Here is a 16581-nt window from a genome sequence, read left to right as displayed (position 1 = left end):
GGGTGCCAACCCGATTCCGGTTAGCGGTTATTGGCTAAAACCGCTAATCGGAACAAGGATAGCCAGTTAGTCAATTTAGAAAACCGGAACTGGTAATTGGCTACTGATTACCGATTCTGTAATAACTGCCAGTTAGCGGTTGGTAACCAATTATCCGGACCGGTAATCGGGTCTTTAAAATATTGGAAATTGTGGGCATATTTGGGTATTGTGCTTACTTTTTGGGCCTACTCTAGCCATTTTTTAAAAAACAATTAGGGATTTTTTTGGCTCAATAAACTAGATTTTGTTGTGGTTGTTCAAAAAAATAAAAACCAAAAAGAAAGCTATATGCTATGAGTGCTTACGCCTTTTTGGACCTGAAAATCTAATGTTTAAAAATGCCCATAACATTCATTTTAAAAGCTTTCATAAGACATGAGATTAAAGCTACATCTACATATGTCAACTACAATTCTCATTCTTATGAGATTAAACACTAATTAAGAAAACAATAAAAAGTAAAAACAAGTATATATATATATATATATATATATATATATATATAGACTTGGTTACCGGTTATAAAACACCCGGTTGAAAATAACCGGCCATCCCAATCCGGTTACCCATTTTTTGCATTTTAAAGTTATAACCGGGTGTTTTAAAATGCAAAAAATGGGTAACCGGATTGGGATGGCCGGTTATTTTCAACCGGGTGTTCTATAACCGGTAACCGAGTATATATATATATACTCGGTTACCGGTTATAACTGGGTGTTTTAAAATGTCAAAAATGGGTAACCGGATCGGGATGGCCGGTTATTTTCAACTGATTTTAAACGTGGTTGGCCGGTTACCGGTTATAACCGGCTAGGTAGAATTAAGATTGTTTAGCATAAAAAAGAATTGCGGCCAAAGGCTCTAGAACATTTGGGGAGGATATTTATGGGATGTAATGAATTGACCAAGTATTTAATTAAATTAAAAGTAATGCTACCCTTTCATATTACATAAAAATCTAATACAAAGAGCAGAATTATTCAGAAAGTAATTAGACAGTTTCAACGAAAAGGATGACTTTGCGTGTTGTTCTCAACTTTCGAGTATTTAATATTTTATTTATTTGGTGTTTGTTTCTCTACTTTTCTATTGGGAGTCTAGACTTTTCAATTTGATTCAACAAGACCTAACAAAGCCGCCATCAACTCTTTGAATTCATCAACGGTAAATAAACCCACTCAACTGCTCCTTTATTTGGATTATATGAACTATTTTCCCCCCTTTATCAAAGTAAAAAAAAAAAACACAGTTAAAGAAGCATTGCATGCCATTGCCTTATGCTTTTTGTTGAACAGCTAAAGTGCTTCATTGACAATGACAAGCAAAGGTATGGTGGTTAACATCCATGTCCTCTGGAATTAATCGAAAAAAAAATTAAATGAATAATAAAAACAGAAAAAAACAAATTGGAATTGTAATTAGAAATGGGTGACAAACAATCCCATGATGACATAGTGAAAAGGACAAAGGTTCACCGTCTTTGTTTGCCCTTGACTTTGTTCCTTTTGTATGGATGGTATTTGGAAAAGGTACTCTTTGCTTGGTCTATTTTTGGGGGCTTTTATGAAAGCAACCCCTTGGAACAACTATAGCAATTATTTATTTCCATTTCTTCTGAATTTCAAAAATGCATTTAGTTTAGGAGAATTATAATGTTTACTGTTTGCAACTTGCAAAGAGAATGTTACATTAAACATTTGGTTGTAGCACTGTTTTCACTCGCATACAAGTTTTTAAGACTGTCATTTGAACCGGAGAGAAGTCTGTTCTTATAACAAGAATGACAAATTTGTCCCTTTTACAAGAATTAGCTCCTCAAATAAACTCGAGAAAATTCAAATACCAACTCGTATAGCAAATTTTCACTTTTTGTTAAAAGCATATGAAATAAAATTGTATCCATTTTCCTAATTTTAGAGAAAAAAGAAAAAAGAAAAAAAAGAAGAAGCATAGATTCTTAAACCTACAATCATTAAAAATAAGAAGATAGTAATAAAGTTGTACTCCACTTAGGGTGCGCAAACCAAAATCCCATTCTAAATTAAATTAAAAAATATATATTGTTTGAGAATACACTAAAATTTACGAGTTGAAAATGTGAAAAAAAAAAAATTTGTCTTCACCTCTCAAGTAAGGGGTGTCTTTTTTTAAAACATATAATTTTAAAGATTTAGGTACGATTTTAAATACCAAACCACATTTTTGTCAAATGCTTTAACTATATTTTTTAAAAAATAATATTTCAAGTTTTATATATTTATATATTTTTAATATATGTATTTATTTTTTTATTTAGAGTGACACATGTTATTAGCTTTTTAGTGCTAACGTGGCACACTAATGGAATGCGTAAAATATTTTAACTAAATTTAACTATAAGGATTAAATGAGAAATGCTAGGTACTCTTCTAGTGTTTTTTCTGATATTCTCTCAATTATAATGTGGCTTTTAAAATTACCGTTAAATTTGAGTTTATCATTATTGACTTTAATCTATTGGTAATTTTAAAAGTCGCATTACAGTTGGGAGGACACTAAAAGAACACTAGAAGGACACCTAACATTTTTCGGACTAAATTATTATTTTGACTTTTGAATTAATTTTTATACCGCAGTAAGCAATTTGTAATTTATGCGAACCACCACGAAAACTAATTTCACATTTATCTATTTTTTAAAAACAAAATTTGCAAATTACATATTTTTAAATCCCATATTTTGAAATAAAAAACCAAAGCCCAAACGGATCCTTATTGAATATTGATTTGTTTACCCATTTGAACTTTGAATTCCTCTCTGCCTGTCTGTCTGTCTGTCTCTCCTAAATGCGAAGATTTCCAAATTCAAAAACAATTCCCTTATCCCGTTCCATATAAACCTAAATCCCAAATTTCATGCACTTTTAATTTCAAATCTCAAATTTCCTTACAGCAAGTCCCCAAAAAGAAACAGCTAAGAAAACTCTTATGGGGGCGTATAGAGCGGACGATGACTACGATTACCTATTCAAGGTGGTGCTAATCGGCGACTCCGGCGTCGGCAAGTCCAATCTGCTTTCCAGGTTCACCAGAAACGAGTTCAGCCTCGAGTCCAAGTCCACCATCGGCGTTGAATTCGCCACCCGAAGCATTCACGTCGACGATAAGGTCGTCAAGGCCCAGATTTGGGACACCGCCGGCCAAGAAAGGTCGATCCCATCATCATTTTTTCTCGTCTCTGTCTATTTGTTTTGTTTTTCTCATTTTTGTTTCAAATTTTTTGATGGGTTTTTTAATGTGGATCTTGAGTTTTTTTGCAACGTTGAATGTGGGACCTGGGGTTTTTTGGATAATTGGGTTGTTGGCAATGCGTGGAAGGTGTTGATTTTGTGTGATGGATTAATGGGCAGTGAATGTTTTTTTAGAATTTTCCTGGGTTTTGATTGTTTAGGCTTTTATTTTGTCACGAATGAGTAAATGTTAATTAATTAGTTTCGCTTTCCATTTCGTTCTCATTGATTTGTTTTCCATTTCCTTTTCATGGAATTAGGGCCATCAACATGCAACATTTTTGTTTTTGTATTATTTTATTTTAATTTGTTTTTGTGAAAGATGGAAGGAAATTCATGGTCAGATAATTATGACATAAAACATTTGATTAAAAGAGTGGGCTTCAAAGTGGGATGAAATTGATTTCTTTCTAGGTTGAATTGAACATATATGGGGATTGTGGTTTCTGTTTCAATTTTTTGGAGTTGGGCTCATTAATCTATATGCTGAATCAATTAGGACAGCCAATGGCTTGGCTACTTTTGGGCGTAACATAGTTGGTCAGATATCACCATATATTTGGGATACGGTGAAGGGTGGGTTTTGGGTGGAAAAGAAATCTTTTAAGGTTTAAGAGATACAATTTCAGGCAATTTTGGGCAATTGATGATACCTCTTGCAATAAAGGGATAAAACTAAATACATTTTTTTACCTATTGTTTTAATGATGTTTTGGTTCCAAAATACGAAAGGAAAAATATTCTCATCTAAAAACTAAGCTGAATAGTTGTGAAGTGATTGTTGTTGCTTTTTGGGGTCTTAAAATCCCTTATTTTTCTTGCATTTCGTGGTTATTATCTCCATCTTAACGCACTGACTAATCTTATACTCTAGCTTCTTCTTCTTCTTCTTCATTTTTTTTATTTTATTTTGGTACTTTACTTTGGATTTTCCTCTATTCTAGAAGGAAATAACTTGTTTATACCTTCTACTTGTTTGCTAAATATACTCATTTCCTTTATTTGTGGAACAGAAATAATTTACTGTGACTGTCGATACCATGTTATCTATTTTTGGAAGAGAGTGGACCTTGTCTCATTTGATTTTCTTTGCCACAGATACCGTGCAATCACAAGTGCATACTACCGAGGAGCTGTTGGTGCATTGCTTGTTTATGATGTCACTAGACATGTCACTTTTGAGAACGTGGAGAGATGGCTAAAGGAGCTTCGTGATCATACTGATTCCAACATTGTGATCATGCTTGTTGGAAACAAAGCAGATTTGCGTCACTTGCGTGCAGTTTCAACTGAGGATGCCACTGCGTTTGCGGAGAGAGAAAATACTTTTTTCATGGAGACCTCTGCCCTAGAGTCCTTGAATGTGGAAAATGCCTTCACTGAAGTGCTCACTCAGATATATCGTGTAGTCAGCAAGAAGGCTCTTGACATTGGGGAAGACCCGGCAGCCTTGCCTAAGGGACAGACTATTAATGTTGGCAGTAAAGATGATGTATCAGCTGTGAAAAAAGTTGGATGCTGCTCTGCATAGCAGTAACAAATCTTGAAATTCCTGGTGCTCTAAAATAGTTTCTTCTGTTTCAAAATTTTAGGTTCCTATGTGGTTTATAACACGTCTTTGTTACATCTTAGGATGAGACCACATAGAATGCATAGTTATGGTGTTATGAGGTAAACCAAGGCTCTAGAAATCTTGTTGGAGTTATGCTAAAGGCCCTGGCAATTAGTCCATTCTCTCTGCCTTTGGTGCAAGCTACTCATTCTGTGTCTCTTCCTAATATTTTTCCCCTTCCTTTTCTATTTCACCTTTTGGAGTGTTATTTTAGTTCATAGCTGGTACTTGTCCCTTAGATTAGGTTACATTTGATTGCGTCAGATTGGAATTTTGAGGTGTTTTGGGATAATTGTGTTCTTGTATTTGATTGATTTACTATATGGTATTAAAATTCACGTTTGCTTCAAGTTTGGTTTGTTTCCTTTGTTCTTTTTCACTCTACTGGTTATTTGCTTGATTGATGTTGAATCAAGAGCCACGAAAGATTGATTGAATGGTGTGGCTCGGATAGTGATGCCATGAACATTGATCTTTTTCTTTTTTTCTTTTTACTTATTTTTGTTTTTAAATTATTCAGGTTGGTGCAGTGTCTTAGTGAATGCAGTGAATGTGTGTGAAAAGATATGAATAGCATACACCCAGATGGTAGCCATTGAATTCCATTCATGTCATCATTTACTGCAAATGGCGTCCATTGTTGTGACTGAAGTTCCTGAAACGTGACTTTTGGTGTTCTTAAAGTGGCTTCTGCGTGACTAACATGCAGTTTATTCATGGTTTCATGTTCTACCATAATTTTTTGGCCTCCTTTATTTTGCAAAGATTCTCTCAATTTCATTTGAATTTAATGAATGTAATGTCACATTATTTAAATGTTTTAAAAAGTGTGTCTACAATCATTAACAACATTAAGATAACAACTTTTAAGTGAGGGAATTGATATTTTAATAGAGAAATATGGCAAAGAAAAGGAAAGGAGGAGGAGAGCTTCTAGTGTGAGGATATACAAGATCCATTTATCCCCATTGGTGAAATTTTTTCCTGACTAATATTCAACATTAACTTATATATTTTAGTCATGTGATTATAAAGAGTTCTTTTCTTTTTTTTTTTTTTTTTTTTTTAAATTTTTATTATTATTTTTTTATTAAAAAAAAAGCATGTGATCATGCCCTTATTATAACAAACGAATTTTGAGGGCAAATAACAAAAATTGAAGAAACTGTTAACAGTCTCAATTAGTTTTTAAGATTAAATGGCCAATTCTTCTCCGGACCCTCGATTTGATTGTTTTCCAAGAATGTTGAGCCAGGTATATAAGCTATGTATCTAAGAGGAACTCGGGATCAACTAGGACAGGAATAAAGTATTGGGTCAAACTCTTCTTTGGTGTCAAGTCTATATGGAATTTTGTAATTGGTCCTATAATTTATAGGATTTACTCAAATTTAAAAGTTTAGAGTATAACTTCAATGCGGTCTTAGCACAAACCAAGGGTTTTGTGCCCACCATTTAGAAGCTAATACATCAGTCGGGAACAAATGGGAACAAAATAATAACATGTTTACAAAACACATGATTCTTCCTCTTTTATTTTTAAAAACAAAACCCTAATAAGACAATCTCCACTTGCTGCCACCGCCCGCCAAGCTAGAAGTCGTCGCCGCCCACCGCCAGCCACACATCCCGGTATCTCTCTCCCTCTCTCTCAGGTTCTCTCCATCTCTCTTTCTCTCTATCAAGCTCTCTCTCTCTCTCTCTCTCTCTCTAGTAGCTCTAAGCAGCGGGGTTTGGCTTGGATGGCAGCGTGGGCATGGGCGGCAGGCGGGTATCTCTCCCCCTCTTTGTCTCTCTTCGTCTCTCTCTCTCTCTCTCCGATCGGTGATGCTTAGAGATCCTGGCATGGGCGGCGACAGTGGCGGATCCAGGAATTGAGTATAGGAGGGGAGACGTTAAAATAATAAAATAATTTTGGATTTTTTTTTTTGTTATCTTTTAATTCTTGTTTTTTTGTTTTTGTCCATCTAAATTTATTACTACTCTCCAAATTTAGGATTAACTTGATGACGTAATCCTAGATCATGTTGTAGAGTAGAAATGTCAATTGACTCAATTAATTGATATTCAATTCTTGGCATCTCAGAAGGGCGCTCAAGGCTAAAGTTTGGGGATTTGATATCGAGAAAGACATTTTAGAATTTGAATCAACATCTTTTTTCTTAAAAAATGCGTCAATTGTTTTTGATTTGCCTATGCAATCTAAGATTTTTTGGAAACCTGAAAAATTTATTTATCTATTAGTTTTAATACTTATCACACTAATGACACATACTCTAATGATATTATAATAAAATTATTAGCATATTCCAATAGCTATTAATCTAACAAATCAACAAAAAATGTATGAATAAAAAGAACAAACAATAACAAATATCATACCTGAGATTGACAATAATCTACTGAAGTCTGAAACTTGTTGATTATTGCCAATCTCAAGTATATATATATATATATATATATATATATATATAACACCTAAAATAATGTCAATATTGTTTTAATAAGAATAAGAGAAACAAAATTTTAATAACTATATATATATTCTACTTCAACAACATGTAATATATAATTTATGTGCGTTAAACTGAAACACGGAAACAATTGATTCCCAGTACCACTTGCGCCACTTCCCAACTGCACATATATTATATATTCTAGCTTATAATTCGCCCAATGCACGGAATTCTTCATTACAATTTAATTATAAAATTTAAAAATATTATAATCGTACTTTTCATAAGTATTATAAAATTTATTTTTCATAATTATAAGAGGAAAACTTGAATTTTGCTTAATCAAAACATTAATATAAAATTAGAAAGAATCTCTAATATTATTGGTGTAATACTTATTAGATTTCAACACAAATAAAACTCAAAATTATGAATATTCGAAAAAATACTTTGGTTGTAGAAAAAAATATGAGCGAGATTCTTTGTTATAGTTTAATTTCAAAATTTAAATACATCTCTATCAAACTTTTCATTATAGGCTATAACAAAAAAAAAAAAAAATCTCACACACTTTTAAATAAAAAGATATACTAAATGTTATATACCAATATATTGCTCAATATAATGACACACAATCAACACAGAACATTGTATAAATGTATAAGTCGCATAAAATTTTATTATACATCGTAAGACCTTTAACTTTAATTAGTTTAATCCATATAAATTAAAACATGTTAAAATCTTTGTTCCCATATGTATAGTTTAAAATGAAAAATATAAAGAAAAAAAATAGCAAAAAGAAAACTTGGATTGTGATTATCAAAGCATTAATAGAAAGTTAATAAGAATCATTAATATTATTAGTGTTATACTTATTATATTTTATACAAATTATAAAACCCATATAATTATGATCCTTAAAAAAAGTACATAGCAAAATAATAAAAAATCTTTTGGTCAACAATGCAATCAAATAATCATTCCACATTATATTCAATCTTAATTATCTCTTAGGTGTTTCGAAGTTCCTTTTTTATATAATAATCATTTTTTTTTTCTTTTGCTTTCAAAAGCATAAAAAAAAAAAGCATAAAAAGTACCTAAAAAAAAATCTGAAAATCCGGGTAAATCATACAAATAAATAAAAAATCTCATGGGCGAAAAGGCCTCGGGCAAATATCAAATAAGAAGCATGTTATATCGAACAATTAACGATTTTATAAACTAATGGACATTAAGCAAAAATTAGCACCAAGATGACCGTTGTGATTTTACACTTTGGTTTGGACATCGAATATATAATTGCTCGTAAGATATTTTATTAATAAAGATTATTTTTGCTAATGAAATAAAAAATAAATACCTAATCATTATGTTGAGTAAAAATCCGACAATCTATACAATTAATAATTAATATACAATTATATATATTTTTTAAAAAATAATGCAATGAAATTTTTTTTTTTCTATTTTGTTTCTACATCCTATCATTTAGTTCATCTAATTCAATTATAACATATAATATTATGTTGAGTAATGCTATGGACCATCTTTGTATCATCTTTTTATCCTCGTAAAGCTGATGTGGTTTTTAAAATCACCATTAAATTTTAGATGAATCATATTTGAATTTTGATCCAATGGTAATTTTGAAAGCCACATCAACTTTAGGAGGATAAAAAGATGATCCCTAGCATTACTCTATTATGTTATATACATATTAAAGTGATTAAAGATAATAATACATAGTTTGATTTGTATTATTTGTTTCCTTATTTGATTTTGACATTAATAATACTTAATTTATTGAATAATTTATATATGAAAAATTCTTCAAATAAAATTAAACATCATTAATTACACTAATTTAATGAATCAGTTTTTAAAGTAAAAGTTGGTTTACTCTTAAAAAACCGGTTTAACATTAAATAAAAAAGGTTCATGCCATATGTCACAATATTAAGGCACTTCTGAGAGTGATTCAGCTTTTATATATATATATATATATATATATATATATATGATACTCTAGTATTGTCTCTACAAGCAAGGAATTGAAGGAAACAAAGCTCAGCTGCTCAGAGCGAAGAAAATGACTCACCGTTACTCAAAGTCAGGCCCAGCGAAAAGCTTAGGGAAAAGCTCAACTCTCAGTCCCTCTGGGCAGCGGCGAAGCAGCAGAAGCAGAAAAGCTCAGACTCTTTACTCTTAGTTCCTCTAACTTCTAAACTTTCTTTTGTTTTTCCTAATCTGCCGTTTGGGTTTCAAAGGGTTAAGGTGAGATTTATAATTTTTTTTTTTGTTTATTTTTGTTTAGATCGAGTCTAAAATGGCTTTTCTTCATTGCTTTTGCTCTGAAAAGTGAAACCCATGCCATATATATATTTTTTTAATTTGCAATAAGAAAAAAAAAAAAGGGCTATATTTTGTAGGTGCTAAAGCTTAGGTTGGGCTATATTTTGTAGGGGCTAAAACCTTAAAGGGGAAAAAATTTGACTAAAAAATCCTTGAATTTTTTTTTTTAAAAAATTACCAGGGGCGGGCGTCCCTGCCCCACCCTTGTGTCTATCTGCCATTGCTGCGGCGGGGTTATGGTGGTCGCGGTGGGATCAGATCTACAGTGATCTGAGTCTCTCTTCGGGTATCTCTCTCCCTCTCTCTCAATCTCACTCTCTCTTGGACGGCGGCGAGGGTTTTCTTGGCCTTGTGGATTTTCTCCACCGGTGCCATGTGTGTTTTATCTTCCTCTCTCTCAGTCTCTCTTAGGGGTGTCAATACGGGCGGTTTTTCCGCTAACCGCTTAACCGTATTAACCGTTAACCGCCTAACCGCAATAACTGCCTAGCGGTTAGCGGTTATTGGGTTTACTAATCGTAACCGCTAACCACCTTTTTATATAATATATTTTTATAATTGTAATTATAAAAATATTTATACATATAACATAATCACTTGATCATTAAATCACAATTTGAATATTAATATATTATCGCTATAATTTATATGATTATATCATATAATCATTTGATCATTAAATCACAATTTTTTTTTAAAAATAATTAAATCACAATTTGAGTATTAATATATTATTACTATAATTTATATGATTATATCATATGATCAATTGATCATTAAATCATTTGATTATATAATAACAAATTATACATATATAATATGACATAACTCATAAGTATACCAATTCATACTAATATAACAATTAAATATTTATAGACTTAAATGTATGTTATAAACTTATAAGTCTATATATGTTATAAGTCTATATAAGTCTACATATGCATATGAATAATATAAATGTATAATATCAATACTTAATCATATGATTCAATGACAATCCAAATACTTTATTCAAGACTTCAAGTAAATCATATTATTAATGTACAATAATGATATGATTCCTATAATATCAAATTAAATAATTGACATTGGATTAAACAATGACCAATGTGTTACTTATAAACACAATTTAAGTATTAATGTAGTATCATTATATGTTGTGACAGTTGTCTAAATTTTAAACTTTTTTTTATATGTTGTGTTGAAATTTTTTTTTTTTTTTTTTTTTTTTTTTTTTAAGTTAACCGGTTATGATTTAATATTTAAGAAAATTTTTTTAAAGTACAAGTAAATGTAAATTTTGGGTCAAATTGTTTTGATTTTTCAATATGGGCTCTTTTTATAGCAATTGGGCCCAAGAAGACACTAAAAATAAAAATAAATAATAAAAAAAATTAAAACAAGGGTAAAAAAAAGCCCAAAAAGCCCAAAAAAAGAAGTCCGAAAAGGCCCAAAAAGCCAAAAAAAAAGTCACATTTTGAAAAAGCGGTTAGTGGGCGGTTATCTATTTCACTAATTGCTAACCGGCGGTTAACCGCTAACCGTTAACCGTTAAGCGGTTAGCGGTTGCGGTTAGTAAAATCTACTAACCGCTAAGGCGGTTATGGTTAGCGGTTATTGCCAATAACCGCTAACCATAACCGCCTTAGCGGTTAGTAGATTTCAATAACTGCTAACCGTAACCGCCTTGACACCCCTAGTCTCTCTCTCTTCTCTGTAGCTCTGAGAGGTGATGGTCGGGATTGGGCGGTGGTGCAATCTGAGTTGGACGGCACCGGTGGGATCAAGCGGCGGCGGGTAGTGATGGTCGGGCAAAGTGTTGTCCATATTTTCATGCATGTGAGGTTTGGTTATTAGGAAGAAATAATTTGGTGTTTTGCATGAGTTTTCTTACTTTGTTTCAAGCTGGTTTGTCCATTTTTTAGTGGTGGCACAAATGGGGGGTTTTGTGCAATGACAGCATAAAAGATGCACTCAAAAGTTTATATAGACACTACAAATATCTCATTAAATACAATTTCCTATACCTTTGGAATTAGGATTTTTTCAATTTCATTTGAACTGGATAATGTCTACTTAGTTATAGTGGAGAGGTATTTTTGTCATCTCAAAAAGTGAAAAGACAAAAATACTCCTGCACTACAATTAACTGGATATTCTCCCGCTCATTTGAACTGGAAAGAATCTTGTTCCATACCTTTGCACAATCTTCTAACCCAACCTCCCGTTTTTTTTTTTTTTTTTAAATGGAGTTTTTCGTAATTTTGATTCAATTTTAATATTTGCATGTGTGTTATTACCAAAGAATATGGATAGCTATTATATTCCACACTCTTTTATTCTTAGTAATATATATCTATTCTTTTTTCAATGACTAGACATTCTGCGAACCAAATAGGCCTTATCTTTCTAACTTCATATGAGGTCAAAATCTAATTCAAGTAAAACGAAAAGAGTTGTCGATAACTTCTGCAAGTATATTATTGTATGCTTAATTACTAGAATTCAAAATTGTTTTGCACTGCTCTAGATTCCTACGCCACCAAGCCAACATCTATACCAATGCAATTGAGGAATCACATAGTTTTTCTTTGGTAATCACAACACAGAAAAAGCTGCTGCATAACATGGATTATCATAAAAGCCAAGCAAACACATAAAAATATGGAACCCTTCATTCTTCTCTCAACATGGAACACAACAATACTATAAGATTCTAAGAATCCTGTCTCATTTCCTCTTCCAACACAAGCCCATTATGATCATCATCAGCATGAAGAAGCTCATTAGAATGGCGAGGAAGTGGCAGGAAATAGCTTCTCGAGGGGAGAAAAGAATTTCTTTTCCAAGAACTGACAGGGATGTGGATGCAAGGAAATATCGTAGCACTGGGGCTGAGAAAGGCCATTTTGTTGTCTACACTGCTGATAAGATGCGGTTTACGATGCCCTTGGAGTATCTGTACAGCAACATCTTTCAAGAGCTCTTCAAGATGTCTGAAGAGGAGTTTGGCCTCTCAAGTGAGGGGCCTATCAGGTTGCCATTCGACGCAGTATTCATGAATTACATGGTCTTGCTCATGGAACGAGGGGGCGGCCAAAGATTTGGAGAAAGCTTTGTTAAACTCCATTGCCACCAGTCACTGCTCCTGATTCCATGAAGATCATTCAAGCAAACAACTTCTTGTTTGTGGTTACTGAATAGATAGACTTGGTTTTCTTTTGTAAATTTGCTCTTCCACGGTTGCATTTGTATACAAATTTTTCTGTTTTGATAACTTAAGTTTTAATTTTCAATGTTAGACAATATCCTTTTTGACTCACAGATATGTACTCTACAATCTCTTCCTTGTAAGTCCATTACCACATTGCTATACTCCTCCTTAAACGGAATTCATTTATCAATTTTAAGTGTCCTCTCCAAGATCTCATGTGGGAAATGTGGGTTTTTGCCCATGCTACACACCTTTGTCCATACTTCATGGACTCTTGTTGTACCTTTTAACATGAACTTTTTTGCTCCTTCTTCAGGGACTCCTATTCATGCTCGCAACTTGCACATTTGTTCCAACTTCATCAACCATTGTCAAGCTCATGCCATGAACCTTTGCCTTTCACTCCAAGGCTACTCATCCATATTCACACCTTGCACCTATTTTGTTCGTACGCCATAGAACTTTTGTTTGTGCCTGTGCCACTCCACCATATATACCACACACCATCTGACTCTGAACCATTTGTTAGAGAAATTAATGCATAACATAACATGTTGAGACACAACACAACCCAAAAGCTTAAGTTTATGAATTTGGGCTCAACAATGCTATAATAATCACTCACACTTCTTTTATATCTACACATGTGTGTGTGTGTGTGTGTGAGTATATATATATACTCAACAATGTAAGGCTCCAGAGCAGGATCTTGTTGAAAATGGCCAGGGGCAGACACATAGTTAACAATCTTGCTAGGGCATATTAAGGAACTGGCAGCGAATATAGACAGATATGCTGGCGTATTTGCAGAGGGGAATTAATGCTTGCCTATGCTTCTCGAGATGAGAAACTTTTAGTTAAATTTCTTCACCTTTTCCTGTTTACAAAAGAGCAGTACCTTTACTTGAATTTACTGCCAAAGTTATATTTGAGGGAAGTATAATATCTTTTCTAGAGTTAAATGCTTAAATTGGTAGTTCTTAATTTTCTTTTCTTGATTTCTCCAAGTACTTCAGCACCGCCATCTAATGTTCACTGACGCTCATACTATGTCTTCCTCTTACTTAGTATTATGAACAGAATAAAAATAACGCCTAATCTTCTAAAAATCAATCTTAGGATACCACATATGAATCATAACTATTCTATGATTCGAGAATTGAAAGTAAATCCATTTCTTTTTAGGCCTTTGTCCTTAAACCAGAAGACATTAGATAGCAAGGATGAGATAATATCCACAAATTTGTTTGCTCCTTGATTGATTGGTTGCCTAATATAGATGATTACACTCACCATGCATGCACCTAATATATTATACATAACTAATCACATGCTTTTAAATATCCCAACAAAATTAGAAGCCGGTACATCTCATTAGGGTTTTCTCACTCTATTGTGCCTTATGACATTTAAAGAAAAAGAGAGTTTTCTTTGTTGATTTTTTTCTCCCTTTTATATTTTTCTCTCTTATGTAAGAATAAGATTTGGGTTTATTGGGGATTTGAGTTTTGAGTGATTTTCTTCCCGTTATCTTTGTATTCTATCTTTTGTTAGTGAATTTCTGTTGGATCGTCTCTGCCAGTAGATGTAGGCTTGTTAAGCCGAATCACTTAAATTTTTGTGTCTTTTATGATTAATTTATTCTCTATTCTACTATTTTCTGCTTCTTTAAGATCTTGAATTTTAGTTCCGTGTACATAAGGAAAGCTACAGAAAATGGACGCTCAAACCATGCTAATAAATAAGTAACCCGCTTTCTTTCATTACCTTTCTGTAGGCACACATGTATATTTTCTCTCTTCCTCCTCAAAATCTTCCGTCTCTATATATTAGAGTAAGCATGATCAGCCCCAAGAAGCTCATCAAGATAGCAAGGAATTTGCAGAAGAGAGGTGCCATAGGGAAGAAATGAATTTCTTTTCCCAGAACAAATGGGAATGCCAAAGTGGAAGGCTGCAACACCTCATCAGTGCCTAGGAAAGTGAGCATCACGGCTCAACAAATCAAAGCACTCCCCCCACGCCGCCACTAAGGAAAAAAATCAAACACATCAGGCGCTATCAATAAGACAGACTAATCATTTTAAGCATCATGATATTTAATTTTATTTTTTATTTTTTATTTTTCATATACCGAAACTTTGAAACTTCTCATTTTGGACTTCTGAACTTTCAATTGCAGTCAATTTACCCCCTTCATTAATTTTTGCTGTCAAAACCCCTAAAAAGAATAAATTACCTTTCAATTTTCTTTTTACTAAAAAAAAAAAAAATGAAAAAAGGTTCACAAGGTGGCCCAACCGTACATGGGTCACCTTGTGATTTTTTATTTTTTATTATATATATATATATATATATATATATATATATATAATTTTTAATTTGAAATTAAGGGTAAATTTGAAATTTTATAAAAAAGTCAGGGGTTTAAACGTCATTGTCTCACTTTTAACGTTTAAAATCTAATGGATGGGTTCAAACTGACTGCAATTAAAAGTTCAAGAGTCTGAATTAAGAGGTTTCAAAGCTCGGGGGAGGTATGTCAAATTGCATAATAGTTTAGGGGTCTAAAGTGAACTTACTTTTTTTTTTTTTTTTTTTTTTTTTTTTTTTTTTTTCAATGTTTGATCCAACCAAAAATAATAATCAAACTGAATTTTTGGTTTGATTATTAGATCTCTTGCATCTATATGCATCAGTGCGGTTCCACCTTGTTAAGCTTTCACCTATCCCCTATCCCCTGCATCTATATGCATACTGCGCTTCCACCTTTCCCTCCTCCTTTTTTTGGTATCAAAGCCATAAGAGTTGCGATCTCTTTGTTGCTTGATGTACACCCTGGTCTCCTTTGAACCCTCTGAGTATTGTCTTGCTCTTCTCCTCTTTGCTTACCCTCTGTTAAGCTTTCTCTGTGTCGAGATCCTAGCTGTTGGTTGGTAGTTCACCACCCCGTTAGTACAGTTAGCCTACCACCCCGTTACTACAGTTGTCGAGGTACTTGTAAGTCCCGCTTAAGCCTGGGTTTGGCGTCTAGGGCGTGAAGAAGAGACTGTAGAGTATGACCAAGGGTATCTGTAGTGCTGTTTCGCGACCAAGGGTATGTGTGGATAAAGCTAGCATCTAGGAAGGACATGCTTAGGAAGTTTACCCAGTGAGTGAGTACCTAGGATGAGATCCTTTAAGACTTTACCTAGTGTGTGATTTTGAGTTTAGTTTGTGTGTCAAAATGTGGAGATCTAATTCTTCTGTCAGCTCTAATTCCAGTTTGCCACCAGACATGGTTAACTTTGAAAATTTTTCTGTCGAATCTGATAATAATTTATGTTTTGATAAATGGAACATCCCTAAGCTGGATGCTAAGGATGTTTACACTACTTCTTGGTTTAAATCTTCTTTTAAATCACAATTTTCTGTCAAAACTGTCGAACAAACCTTTGCTATTACCGGCAAAGATCAAACTATAACCCTGTTTAACAAGAGGTTCATTAACGATTCTCTTGCCAAAGGTTATAAGTTTTTGCATGTTGGTTGTGTTCAAGTTGCTGTCAAGCCATTGACTCGACTTGGTATTAATGCTTCTGTTTTGCTTTGCTTGCGTGACGCAAGATTTCTTGATTTTAAGACTAGTATAC

General features: G+C 33.0%; 1 protein-coding gene and 1 pseudogene across 1 annotated transcript; both read left to right on the top strand.

The window, feature by feature from the left end:
* Positions 1-2811: 2811 nt before the first annotated feature.
* On the top strand, positions 2812-5272 carry LOC132181002 (ras-related protein RABA1f). The gene is made up of 2 exons (XM_059594039.2): positions 2812-3229; positions 4409-5272. The coding sequence occupies exons 1-2, from the start codon at positions 3009-3011 to the stop codon at positions 4839-4841; spliced, it is 654 nt and encodes a 217-aa protein (XP_059450022.1). The 5' UTR covers positions 2812-3008; the 3' UTR covers positions 4842-5272.
* Positions 5273-12506: 7234 nt separating this feature from the next.
* Positions 12507-12936, top strand: LOC132181790 (auxin-responsive protein SAUR66-like; annotated as a pseudogene).
* Positions 12937-16581: the final 3645 nt, after the last annotated feature.

The sequence above is a fragment of the Corylus avellana genome, chromosome 5, assembly GCF_965113065.1.
Source record: "Corylus avellana chromosome 5, dhCorAvel1.hap1.2, whole genome shotgun sequence".
In the NCBI taxonomy this organism is placed as follows: Eukaryota; Viridiplantae; Streptophyta; class Magnoliopsida; order Fagales; family Betulaceae; genus Corylus; species Corylus avellana.
Note: the sequence above shows the minus strand (reverse complement) of the source record. Positions and strands in the feature narration are given on the sequence as shown.

Coding starts and splice junctions, on each gene's coding strand:
- LOC132181002 (XM_059594039.2), top strand. CDS start 3,009: ATGGGGGCGTATAGAGCGGACGATGACTACGATTACCTATTCAAGGTG. Junction 3,230..4,408: donor GACACCGCCGGCCAAGAAAG/GTCGATCCCATC, acceptor TCTTTGCCACAG/ATACCGTGCAATCACAAGTG.